The 13,865-nt window shown below is 37.2% G+C and overlaps 1 protein-coding gene across 14 annotated transcripts in view; it reads left to right on the top strand.

Moving 5' to 3' along the window:
* The window catches only part of Ptprd (protein tyrosine phosphatase receptor type D), a 2,233,434-nt gene that overhangs the window by 1,931,198 nt on the left and 288,371 nt on the right, over nucleotides 1-13,865 (top strand). For all 14 annotated transcript variants that reach the window (XM_015999923.3, XM_076564405.1, XM_076564406.1 and 11 more), the window contains one exon: nucleotides 11,303-11,448. In XM_015999923.3, the coding sequence (XP_015855409.1) occupies nucleotides 11,303-11,448 (146 nt within the window). The remainder of the gene's footprint in view (nucleotides 1-11,302; nucleotides 11,449-13,865) is intronic.

The following is a 13,865-nucleotide window of genomic DNA, read 5'->3' as shown; positions in this document are numbered from 1 at the left end:
CCTCACTGTCTCTGCTTCTTTGGAAAGCCTCCCATATTCCTGGAGCTTGGATACTGTGTTTCTCTAGAAAAGCATACATAATCTGAACGGAAATGAACTGGTTCCAGAGTCCACATTGGCCCAAGAAGACAATTAGGGACTTGATATTTGAATGTCAAGCCATCTGATAGGTGTTTACAGAGCATCTGAGTAATTCCTCTGTTTCTGTGGGTTCAGAGGGTACCCAGCTCCTCTCACCATCAGAGGTGAGATAGTATTTATAAACATGCATATGACCTGCTAGGATAACTGGAACTAAGGGAGCAGGAAAGGCCTCATCCTCTTGATGACTCCCTTAGTGTCTGTTTTGAGTGTATTGCAGTTCACAGAAGACAAGCATGCAATGTTTGCATGGTAATGTTCCTAGAGTTATTTTATTCATGTATAACTTTAAGCACACAATAGTAATGATATTACATTATCTTCTGCTCCACCTAGAGCCCATTTTATTTAAGTTCTTTAAAGGTTTATTTTTATCTACAAGGCAAGGAGTTGAATCCTTAGCTGTTTCAGTGCCAGGGTCCAATTACTGTCAAGCTCAGGTTTGCTATGTGGACAGGGCCAGGCCACGGCTGGGTGCTCATCTGTTATTATCATTGCCTGCTTGGACATGACTTCACAGCCCTAGCATAGAACCAGTTGTCAGGCTTTCCATCTTTTGTACTTTCAAATAGCTGACTGAGGAGTGTTTTCTAGTGGGTGGGGCCACAGCCTGAGAATGTAGAGATCAGTTTTGGTCAAGGTTGAACTCAGACAGGGTTAGAATGAGTCCCTCATGTCCAGCTAGTAGGTATGTATGTAGATGCTTTCCTGGACTCTGAGAAGAATAAAGATTTTATTTTTAAGTGAAGTTAATATGTAAAAATAAGTCCCCTTGAATACCTACTACATATATTCAGCTGGAAAGATTCCAGTAGCCAAGAACTTTTAATATCCCACAAAGTGTTGCTATTTTTAATGGTTACCTAACATTGAATGAGAAGATTTGGAAGGCTGCAGATCATTGTCATACATTCTTTGGTTTACAACTTTGGCTGTATAGAGAAATATATTTAAATGGAAGTAAAAGGGAATCTCAATTTAGTGGCAAATATCCAGAAGGAACAGATATTCATACCTAAAACTTCCTTATGACTTAAATAATTGTATTTGCTTTAAAGTGTCTTGAATGTCTATAATGTGCAGATACTACACAGAATAAAACTATGACATAAATCTGATAAACTTGAAATACTAATGCTCATAGCAGAGTGCTCATCTAACTGAGGAAAATGCTGGACAGTTTTCAAACATAGCTTTTAAATCACCACTTCTTTTTAAAGCAAAACTGTCTTAGAGGGAAGTAATTTTCTCTTTAGTTTACACTTTATCTTTCCCATTGTGCATTATATACTCATATAAAGAGTAACAAATGGTAAGAGCCTTTAAAACAAAATATTGAATACCAGGGAAATGTTTTCAAAAGAGTCAGATTTTAAGTGCTTACTCATTTCAAAGTCATAATATTTATTTAGAAGATAATATTAATTGCAGATTTTGCTGTATTCTTAATATAGACTTTTAATGGAGCCCACACCTTTAATCCTAGTATGCAGCAGACAGAGGCAGGCACATCTTGGTGAGTTTAATGTGAGACTGTTCTACATAAACATTTCTAGGCCAACTAGAACTACAAGTGAGACTGTCTCAAAGAACAGAAACAAAACCAAGACCATTCATTTTGTATATTATCCTATTCTATACAAAATACAGCTTTCTAATAATACACAAAAATAATGTGTATACAAAGAAGCTATATTTTCCTGTAAAGGTTCTTAACAATGCTTTTCAGCTTCTGAAGCAAATATATTTGAAATTTATTTCAAATCAGTCTTATGAAGACATACACATCTTCACAAACCTCTTCCACATTGCAGTTTTCGGGAAGTTTCTAAGCTACTCTTGTTCCCAGACTACCTTGCCAGCTTAACTGCCAGCTTAACCAGAGGGAAACTGGTGTCAGTCAAAATGTGGTTGATTGATTCCTGGAGTAAATCATCGCTAGCACTGTCCGTACCCTTCCAGTCCAGCAGATACCTTGGGACTTCTCTACCAGTACCCTTTAATCTTAGATATCACCTCACATTGCAGACAACAAAAAATGCCAGTTCCACTGTTCAGTATGCTGCACATATTGCAACAGGCCTGTTCCCATGCATGGATACAAGAGCATAGGCCAAGGGTTGGAGTAGCAAAGTAGCAATGATGTGTTCAATATATTGTAGCTATTTATCTTATTTCAAGATATATCAATACCCGAGTCATAAACACTTACTTTACAGCTGTGAAAGTTATGGTCTCAACATCATAACTTTTTATTTAACATGGAACTATGGGATATTATGACCAAAATAAACAGTCCTCTGCTTTTGCTACGCCAGAGCAATAAAACTTCTCTGAACTATTGACATTCTCAGTAAGACTGGCCATTTGTTTTGGTGTAAGACAGAGTAACCACTAGTTTATGACATAATCTTGAATCACAGTCATTGTCTGTGCAGCCATTCTCATCATGTCTTGTACCAGAGTCACGCATTCTAATGAAAACACCCACTCAGCATCATTGTTCAAATAGCCACTTAACAGTCCTGCTTTAAGGCCTTAAGTTTGTGTTCTGTATCCAATGTGTTCAAAATACACAGACTCAGCCTCCTTCTTCATTCATCAGAATGATGTAATGGAAACAGGTCAAAAGTATTTACTGGCTTTTTCTTCATTTCCTCTTAATGCTAATATTCTTCCATGGCTACTTAACACAGATACTGTGACAAAGAAGCTTCTCTACTTCTGGAATGCCTAAACTATAAAGCTTCTCTTAACTATTGCCATTTTAAAGACTGGCCATTTATTTTGGTGTAAGACACTCAGAGTAATTGCTAGTTTATGACACAATCTTGTATCACAGATTTACTCAAGAGGAACCAATCATCCACATTTTCATAGACACCAGTTTCATTCCGGTTAACCTAGCAAGGGAGTCTGGGAAGAAAAGTAGCTAAGAAACTTCTTACCCTTTTGCATCTTTGGTATATAAGCAGATTAGTTACATCATTCACTGATAATTTACTTAACAGTTAATCATAATTTATCAAATCAGAGGTGCTGATCATCATAAAAAGGAATCATTTGTTTTTCATCCTAACTGATACACATTGTATACCTGCAAATTGGATCACATGGGACAGGTAATATGTTTATTTGAAAGGAGTGAGACACCAGATACAAGTGAATCGAAACAGGCACAGTGTAGAGAGAAGCAACACAGTTATTCTCAGTTTTATGTTTCTAGAGTCTGAGCCATCATCCTGTCAGTTTTTCTCTAAAAATATTCCAGTGCACTTTCTTCCATTTTTTTGAATATTGAATTATAATTTTCTTCTTCTTAAGACGGTGTATTACAATGCATTCCTGGCTAGTCTGGTATTCGCCATGTAGACAAGGCTAGAACTCAAAAGTTCTACCTGCCTCTATCTCCCAAGTGCTGGGATTAAAGGCATTTCTCTATGCCCACTTTGTTTCATTATTTTTAAGAACATCTTGAGTTGTGTGCCATTCTGGTTTCATTTTGAACACTACTAGCAAATGAATTGTACAAGACAAGATCCAGGGATGTGACTACAACTTGGAAGGCTTTGAAACTGTTGCTGTTCTTCATTCCAGCCATAGGGAGGCATTAGCAGAAGTGACAGAAGCTTGGATCATAACTAAGCTGTAATGTGTTAGAACATGTTGTTGCTACTTGCTGCTCTAACCCATGAGGTGATCCTCTTGTATCCACACATGTGAACAGGCCTGTTGCAAATATGCATGGCATTTTGAACAGCAGAACTGGCTGTTCATTTTTGTTGTTGTTGTTGTTCTGGAATATGAGGCGACTGTAGATGATATCTAGGATTGAAGGGAACTGGTAGAGAAGTCCTACAGTGTCTATTGGAATGGAAGGGTAGGGACAGTGTGAAATGATTGACTCCAGAAACGAATCAACCACATTTTGACTGATAATAATTTCCCTCTTGTTTAGTTGGCAAAGTAGTCTGAGAATAAAGGTAGTTCAGAAATTTTCTATCAGATGTAATGTGGAAGACGTGTGTGTACATGTGAACACTTTCAATGAAGTGAAATGATGGTGCTGCAATGTGAGGTTGGTCAGTGTGTTGATGATCTATCAGTGTTTAATTGTTACCAAGAATATGCCTGACACTCTGGTGGATGTTTGCTACCCATGATCCTCTCTAGTGTTTGTAGCAAGCTTATAGGTTGGTACTGTGATTTGCTTGGTTTTAACACTTTGAAATTAATGGCCAGGAAATATTTATTGCTTACACTGTAAAAAGCATAAGGACTCTGTGTTTTGAACTCATTCTAGATCAAAGACTATTTTGTACAATTTTATGTCATATTACTATGTTAACTATTCTTGTTTGTAATACTATTACACAGAAAAATTAGTTCTTAAACTTTTTTCAAAGGAAAGCCTATCACTTATTTTATAAGTCACTTCTGCTCATATGGTGCAGGAGGAATCACGGGATCTAGAATAATTATAGTGGAATATGTGACATCAAGACTCATTTGAGGTACACAACGTGTGGCAAAGGAGTTAAAGGGTTAAAGTCTGAGAGATTTCATGTAAATGAGTGTTCAGATAGGCTTTGGGAAGATTTTATTCTGATTGAAGATGTGTAAAATCTCTAAATTAGGAAACAGGGAGAAGCCATTCTGTTCAAGAGAGGAACATATTCTAGTTTATGGAGACCAGGAAATAAAGTACATGGTGGACAGAAGTGGAAACATATTTGGAAAAAATGAGCTAGCAGCAGTTCACAAAGATCTAGAACACTAAACCAAGTATTCTAATTGACTTGACAGCTGTGGTCTTTTAGGTTGCTTTATTGTGTGAGTCGAAAATACATAGATATTATTACATATTTATAGAAGCACTAGAACAAAACCCAAAAAGAGTGGAAGAGAAAAGAAAAGGATCCACAGTCATACATAATATTGATAAATGATACGAAACCCTGGCATGAGGATGGCTGGATGGGAGATATCATTTAGCAACTCTCAGTACTGAGCAAACATTGCAGTTATTTAGAAATTATTTACCTAGTCCTCTCCCAGACAGATTTTCTTTTTTATGAGCCTGGGAATGGGGGCACCACCCACCTGTACATTTTTTTTCTCTGAGACTCCCAGCTAAGTCTAATGTCCATTTTAGAAAGAAAAGCAAGGCCATTCTTATTGGGTATGAAAGTAGAGATCTCGAAAATATTGGTGTATTAAGTGGCCCGAGTGACTGGTAATGGGGCAAATGTGTCAGAAAATGCTGTGAAGTCTGAAAGGTTTGAACCTCTGTGACATGAAGTGCCACAAACAGAAGTGGCCTTGTGGTAAGAGGAGTCCTACGGAGATGTATGACATAGTGTGCTTTCATGTGCCAGTTTTGAAATGTTAGGAAGCAATTTCCCAAGTATTGGAAATAGAGACTAAACATTGAGAACACACTTCGAGTGGGGTATATGCTTCATTAAGTCAGATCTAGTGTTCCAATTTCTTTCCCTTCCTTTATTTTTTTCTCTCTATTGTTTTCCCTGTCCATTGTTGCCCATACGAACCCTTGCCAGCTTAAATCATGGTAGCTGTACAGAGGCTTCTGTCACTGATATCGGAGCACCCCCAGTAGTCACTCACAAAGAATTTGTAGTTGAGACCTTAATAAAATCAGTGGTTTATGGAGGTGAAGCAGTGCATCACCGAGGAATCTTAAGGAGGACATGAATCAATAGCTAAAACTTTAACGTGTGGTTTGTTTTTCTTCATGAGCAAATATTGATCACACATATAGAGCAATGTTAATGTAGTCAGCTCTGCTGAACTTGGAACCTAGGTAACTTGTGAATGAACTTTGTGGCAATGGTGTTGATTTTCTCTGCTTGTTCATGATTGGTTACCCACCCCCCTACTCCCTACCCATTTGCTTCCTGGAATTGTGTTCCACTTTGGAACACTTTTCTAGGTAGCATATTCCAGATGGATTTTCTTAGTGAACTATAATTACTCTAATTAGCACAAATTACTTAATGCTGTGGAATATCATTACTTTATAGTTAAATACATTTCAAAAGTTACATCAAATTGAGATATTGTACATTGTCTGTGCAGCAGCATCTGTTTCTTTCTACCTTCTGGTTTGGAATAGTAAAACAGGGCCTCACAATTAAACTAGAAGTTCATAAGTCTTTTCAGGTCAGTGAGTCTCCCTGGCTTTCTTTTGATCTCTCTTCTCTTCTGCTGTGGAATGGTCTTTCTGTATACTGTGAAAATGGTTACTTGGTTAATAAATAAGCAGCTTTGGGCTATGGAAAGGCAGCTTATAGGCAGGTGGGAAAACCAAGCAGAGCTACAGGGAGGAGAATGGCAGGGTGGGGAGAGATGCTGAGAGCTGCGTGGGCATGCATGATGTAATGCAACCCAGGTAAAGCCATGAGACACATGGCATTACACAGATTAATAGAAATGGGTTAAGATGTAAGAGCTAGCTAGTAAGATGCCTGAGCCATAGACCAAAGAATTTGTAATTAATATATAAGCCTCCGAGTAATAATTTTATAAGCGGGTTTCTGGACAGACCATGGGGTGTCTGGATCATGGGCCCACGTGGGACTGAGAAACCTCCCACTACACTCTTTGTTTTACTCCAAATTTGTATATTACTCTAAAACTTTCTATCAGGTTATAAGAGTCAGAAGTACATTTTGTGGGACCATTGTAAAACCTTGACTATAAGATCATGAAAGCATTTTGTCTAGTGCATGCAAATAATTAAGAATAAGTATTTAATTCATTCTAAAGTGTTCTGTTCTTTAAATAAAAATTTAAAGCTAAGATGTTGGTTAGGGAGTTGTATTAAAATGGAAATAGGGTAAACAATTCATAAACAATCTGTTTGACTTTGAAGAATGGATTGGCCATGGATATTCTAGAGAGACTATTCAGTTCCACTGTGACCATGTGAAAAGCGAGGCACCCCTACATTAACCAGCTTATAGAACACATATTGGGAGAACCATACAGATCACAGCTGTGCTGTGGGCTCTATCCTCCTCAGATACATATGACCTTGGGAACCTCTGTCTTTCTTCATGTGCCTAGGAGGTCTTGTCACTGTCTCCCTGCTACACTTCTGCCCAGTAGAAATCAAACATACCATAATACCATGCACACAAGCTCTAGCCACTCTCCAGATTCCCCTCAGTAGCAATAGGATGTCCTGTGGCTGGAAGAGAAGGTAAAGCTTGGACTGGCCTTTGAACTTCCTGAATTACCTTCTTATGCTTTTTCCTTCCCCACCCAGTTGTTGTAGGTACCCTGTTGCTGATCTGTTCTTCAGAGTCCTTACCTTGACATTTGCAAGAACAAATTTGAGATAGCTCAACTTGAAGGTTCTCCATAAAGGAGGAAGCAGGCTGCTAAACACAGGCTGCCTGCATCTTCCTACTGAAAATCTCTCTATCTCTCTCCTTTTGTATCATATAACAGCATTATTAACCTTCTCATTTCAAGATCTTCAGTACAATGTTATGACTAATATCCCTTTAAAATCAAAGCTCTCTATTTAAGGAAATGAAATCAGTGAAAAGAAATGAAGCCAATTAGTTACATGCTGCTTAGTGTTTTTCCCTGTGAGACATATTTCCTTGATGTCCACAGAAACATCATATTAATTAGAGTTAAATTAGACAAATGGCACCACATTTCTTCCTTCACTTTATAGCATGTTCCTCTTTAGGATCCTATTTTAGGTTAGTAGCGGTTGACCAACCAAATTATATCAAACTGAGTCAACTTAAATTTTAAGAATTTCTCCTGTACTCTTCTTCCTTAGATACTGAACATCCATCAGTGGATTTGTCCTGCTAATGTCTGGCTCTACCTAACAAATTGTACTAAAGAGGCAGCTTTGTCCTCAGTAGTGTATGTGATTAAGGATGGCCAAGACAGTTTGCTAGTCTTGGTTAGTTCACTCCATATGTATCTATATATGTTATGCCCTCTGAGGACAAAAATTTTCACTTTCCTCTAACATTATTGGAATTGTGGAGTTTAGCCCTCTGTTACACGTCTTCTAGAGGCTCTCGGCCAGGAATAGCCAGCATCAGTCTTATAACGATTATTTATACAATATGCCTACTGAAAGGATTATCAATAGCATCTATTACTTCCTATCATTTAACAATGACATTTATTCCTTTTATTGTTTGGAAACAGTGGATTAGTGTAGCCTTTCTCTAAGTGGCAAATATTCCTTGCAGATTGTAAGAATCTGAAACTCTCCTTCATTCTTTGGAAAGAGAAACAGAACAACATCCTTTACAAAGGTCCCAGTGCAGGGGAAACCACAACTTCCTCAGGGTTATTAAATACACAGTTGGCCCCAGGTTCCAAACAGCCAGCTCATGCACTAAGGACAGGTCCCTGAGGAGATGGGAATGGGGGGTAGGCTGGGCGGAGGGCGGGGGGAGGGGAGCGGGAGGAGAGAGGGCAGGGGAATCCATGACTGATATGTAAAATTAAATCAAATTATAAAATTTTAAAAAAGTACACAGTATGTGTGTTGTCATCTTATCCATTGGCCCATCATTTCTTTTCTATACTCTTACAATGAAACTTCAAAACAATGTCAATGGGTTTTAATTCAGGCTGGTCAATTTTGGAATATAGAGAGGAGATTAAAGGGACTCAAAATTTATAGTATATGGACTTTGTTTGTCAAAGACAGCTACTAGGAATTTTCTTTTCTTTATTAATAACATTTTAGAGATGACCTTTTTATTTTTATGAATTTATTTTTTATTAGGTACACTTTACTTTGCTTGAAATAGAAGAAAAAAATAAGAAAACTTGTAATACCATGTTTGTTTTCAGAAAAGTATCATCATTAGTTTTTTTTGTTTTGTTTTGATTTGATTTGTTTCTAATCCTTCTTACTGTTAGTCAATTTCAAATCAGTTTAAGTATTTCCCACCATTTATTGTAATTATCTCATTTTTATTTCTACTCATGATGCTACAGCATGTGATGGTGAACAGGGCTGGGAGAGCCATTTCATTCCTAGCTTTTCTGAACACAAACATGCTCCAGGCTGAATTTCATCACAAGGCTGAATTTGCTCATGAGAAGAGTCACTTCCTATGAGTAGCTTGTGAAGATGCTTTTCTCTTTCCCTTTTTCTGAACTTCTGCATTTATGTAATCATATAATTAGATAGGAAACCTCAAAACTGGGGTAATATCTGCAAAATAATTTATTTCTGTCTTATATCTTGAAAGTGAAGAAACAGTAAAGCTATGATTTTTCCCTCTCAAGTGCCTCTATCTGTCTGTCTGTCTTGTCCTATCTATCTATCTATCTATCTATCTATCTATCTATCTATCTATCTATCTATCTATCTATCTATCCATCCATCCATCTTTCTCCCTCCCTCCCTCCCTCCCTCTCCCCATCCCTCTGTCCCTCCCTCCCTATCTACCTATCATCATCACTGTTTGTCAAATAAAGTGGACCTCAGATTAGTTTCCACTTTTCCTGTCTGTAGAGAAATCAAACTGAGTCAGAGCATGTTATGGGATTGCAAGACATAGGGTGGAAACATGACTAAGGGCAGGAGTTCATGGGAGCAGTGAGAAAAGAGGATACAATGTTAATATTATTTTCTTCTGTCTTAGAATTTGAAGATTATATTCAAATTACATATTAACTAGAACTGTTCATAGCCATTATCAATGATATTAGTAAAGAACAGTATCTGATAAAATCTGTAACAGATTAAAAGAAAAGAAAGGAAAATGGAAAATTAAATGTTCTTGACTTGAAAACATTTTCCAAATATATCAGTTACAAATCTCAAATGTGGAGAAAGGTGAGGTGGCTCAGTAGTCAAAAGCTCTTACTGCTGAACCAGTTCCTAGCATCCATGTCTAGTGACCCACAACCTAGAAGTCCCACTCCAGAGGATTTGATGCCCTGTTCTGACCTCATCATATCCTGCATACAGATGTGCACATGTGCAAACAGACATTAAATATCCACAGATCAAAACAGAATCTTTTAAATATTGGACAGGTATGTAGCAAAGATAGGAAGACATAGAAAAAAAGCAATTAAAGTAATACTTCACAAAACACCATCATTATTGCTTTCATATATATTGCATAATTTCTTATCAGATGTCCCTCAGAAAGAATTTTGCATTATGTTTTTGTAGCTTTTCATTGACTCTTAAGATATTATATGATACCATATGATAAAATAGTTCCCACTTATATAATACTCTATCTTTATGTTGTAATTTATTTCAAAATAAACATCTACATTATTTATATTTGTACTACTTATATTCCTCTGCTAGTCAGATTACACAATGAATATTTTTGTGTATAAATAATCGTCTCCATCTTATTTCATTACTCTGGGATTGATTATTAGATTTTGAAATACAGGCTAGGAAAAAAAAGTGTGTTCAAGGAGGAAGAAGAGGGAATGCTGAAGGATTTAATTGAAACAGAGACCCTGAAACTGAATTTTCTATTCTTTTATCTTTATTCATCATCAATGGCTCCTTCCTAAAATGTCCCCTTTCCCTGTGCTTTGGGAAGCTTCTCCTTCATTCATTTTCATAAAATGAGGAGCTAAGGTACAAGACAATGTGTGAGAGTCCCCATGCCATTTTCCCTTCCTCTTTCCTGATGTACCTTCTAATTCCAGGCTGTATTTCTTGTCTCTTTAAAATTTCCTCGAACTTCTCTTAAATGTCACTAATTTTAACAGCCCGTCAGTGGCAATGCTGCTTTCTGGCAGCGTCCTGATAGTGACATCAAAGCAATGCGCTGCAATTTAACTCACTTTGATTGATGAGCTTTTTGTTACAGAGGACAAATTGGATTTTTAAATACTGGTAATAAAAATTAATGTGTGATGTTGCTTTTTGGATGTTATTGGATCTCAGCCTTAATATAGGTTTCAGCGATGAAAGCACTAACAGATAATAGAACTTGACCACAAAGTTACCCTCAAAGGCACAAGGTGTTTGCCTCATTTTTTTAACCTTCCCACACTGATTCTGTGCATGAGGCTGCTGTGTACTGTGAGCAGAACAGTGTAGTTGGGTAATAATCTGTATTTTCATGCTCCTGCTAATTGTGGTGTTTATTTCTTCTTATTTCAGCACCTCCCAGGTTTACACGAACTCCGGTTGATCAGACAGGGGTCTCTGGCGGAGTTGCATCTTTCATTTGTCAAGCTACAGGGGACCCAAGACCTAAAATTGTCTGGAACAAAAAAGGAAAGAAAGTCAGCAACCAGAGATTTGAGGTATTAGGTCCATTGTTCTGTTTCTCTGGGGAAGAACACATCTCTTCACTCTCTGCTCTGCTATGAGGTGTCGTAAGCACTGAGGTGTGACAGTTGTGTCACCTGCAGTGAGCACTGTAACTCGGTGTCCACTTAGAAAAGAGAACGTGGTCATTGTAGTGGCTGAGTTTTGTGGCCATGTGTGTAAGGACTTAACTAGAGTCTGGGGAGTTGGCTTTGTAGAGTGCATGCCTGAGATTCTGGTTTATATTGGAAGTAAAAAGCCTACAGCAGTCTATGCTCCGTCTGCTAATCTCATCTTTAGACTGCTTCCTTTTAAGATTGCAAGGTAGAATCCCATGTTCTCCCTTTCCCAAGTCCAGAGGATGCATGCAAATGTGTATCTTTTTAGAAGTTCCTATCTCTCTCAGTCATACTGAGGGGTATGGTTACATCTCAGCACTCTATGTGGACTGGTAAATTTTGTCAATTAGTTTATGCTAAGCAGAATCTACCTCTGATATTGGGGATGGGGGTCAGTTGTATTCAATCCTGTAGCTTAATTGCAGGATTATTTTCAGGGGTAGGATTTCAAGCTCTGTTACCAAAGGGCAAGAGAGTGGATTAAGAATAGCAAGCGTGATCTTCACTAGTCCTGTAGATTAGAATAAGAAATCCACTTCCGTGTTTTAGTGAAAGGAACAAGCCAGACAGCCTAATTATGCAGGGAATCTATTGGAGACTTTTTCTTCCTTCCTAAATCATTTCAGACTTTTTCTCTGGAGTGCTCGGGAGGAAGTGTGTGGCTTAGAATCTGTTCATTCAGGAACTGATCACACTTATAATTGAAGGCACACAGAGTGTACTGTTGATTTTTTTTTTTTTAGGGGACATCAAGACTCCTGGACTGTCATGAATTACAAAAAACTATTCCATTTTGTCTGATTTTCTATTAGATTTTGTGGCCTAATGCACAGTTTGGGAAAATTGATCGCAATCTGTAGTGGAAATAAATATCATAATTAAAAACCCAGTGTGTCATCATTGTTCAGAGTGTAGCAGGATGACGAGTTCACATTCATAAAAGTTCTGAGTAGAGATAGCAGTGGAATCTAAAATTTTGACTTCGGATCATAACCTATAATTTTACAAATTTAGACATAAAATTTAATTTTTATATATTTGAATTTAAGATACAATGGCTTAAACTTACCTTAAAATATCTTCAAGAAACTTTCTACACCATATAAAAAATGATGTGTGTGTGTTTGTGAATTTGGGGCATATAAACTTTTTTCCTTTTATAGTTAAAATGTTTGTGTTGTCAAGAAGAGTGCTATTTGATATGCTTGCTGTTAGCATTGATCTCCTAAATAAATATTATAAAGATAAATGATATAATCACATATTTCAAAGCATGAGACCTTCTTTGTTCATACTTGTTAATGAGACACACACACACACACACACACACACACACACACACACACACATCACTCATACACTTTGTATGCCTGCATGAGTAGTAGATGAGTAGATGAAACTGATTTTGCTGCTGTTTCTGTCGATGCCAGGAATGGTGACTGGTGCATGGTCAGCATGCATTGGCTGCTACATATTAAAAAGTTTTCAAAGTGGGAATTGGAACACTGGCTTTTAATACATGACAGCATGGGAAGGTGTCAGTATACAAAATGGTTAAGGAATAGGACTATACAATGACATTTAATATATAATTAATTGAAGTTTATATTAACGGTTTTATACATTTTCCTATATTAAACTATAGAAAACTCACAATGACAGTATATTCTGGGCTGATATGTAGACATTGATCTTTGACTTGGTGAGACAAGCCTCCTTTTCATGGCAAGAAGGCCCTAAAAATGCAGAAAATGCTAAGCTGGAACAAATACTGGAATGATTTATGACAAAATTAATGCATGCTGCTAGGCTTTGGGTTGTGACTGTCCTCTTGTCTCCCTAAGTGCTAGATTTATGCGGTTTTCCTCATGATTCAACCATATATATTGTTAGGAACAAGACCCTTCAAATGGGCAGAAATATTTGTGGTGAAAAGCACTAAGTTTTCACTTTACATCATAAGTACTAAATGGGTCCACATAAGCACATGTGTTGCCAAAGTGAGTAACTGAAGTTTGTCTACTCAGCCATGGTGTACTTGTGTAATTACTAAGCTTTAGATATGTTAATGAGAAAATTATCATGGTTTTTGTTGGAGATTAGAAATCTGTACTTGTGTATTTGTAATTTTATGTTTTTCTTTTGTTTGGCACAAGGCATATAAATACCATCAAATGTTCTGTTCTCTCAATCTATTAGAATTCACTGCTCTATCAGAATGATGCTCGGTCTATTCAGAGCCTAATGGCTGGCTCGCTACCTTACTGAGAAGTTTAGCTGAGAGGTAGATGATT

The sequence above is a fragment of the Peromyscus maniculatus genome, chromosome 2, assembly GCF_049852395.1.
Source record: "Peromyscus maniculatus bairdii isolate BWxNUB_F1_BW_parent chromosome 2, HU_Pman_BW_mat_3.1, whole genome shotgun sequence".
Lineage (NCBI taxonomy): Eukaryota > Metazoa > Chordata > Mammalia > Rodentia > Cricetidae > Peromyscus > Peromyscus maniculatus.
The sequence above is the reverse complement of the archived record's forward strand: the minus strand, read 5'-3'. Positions and strand labels throughout refer to the sequence as shown.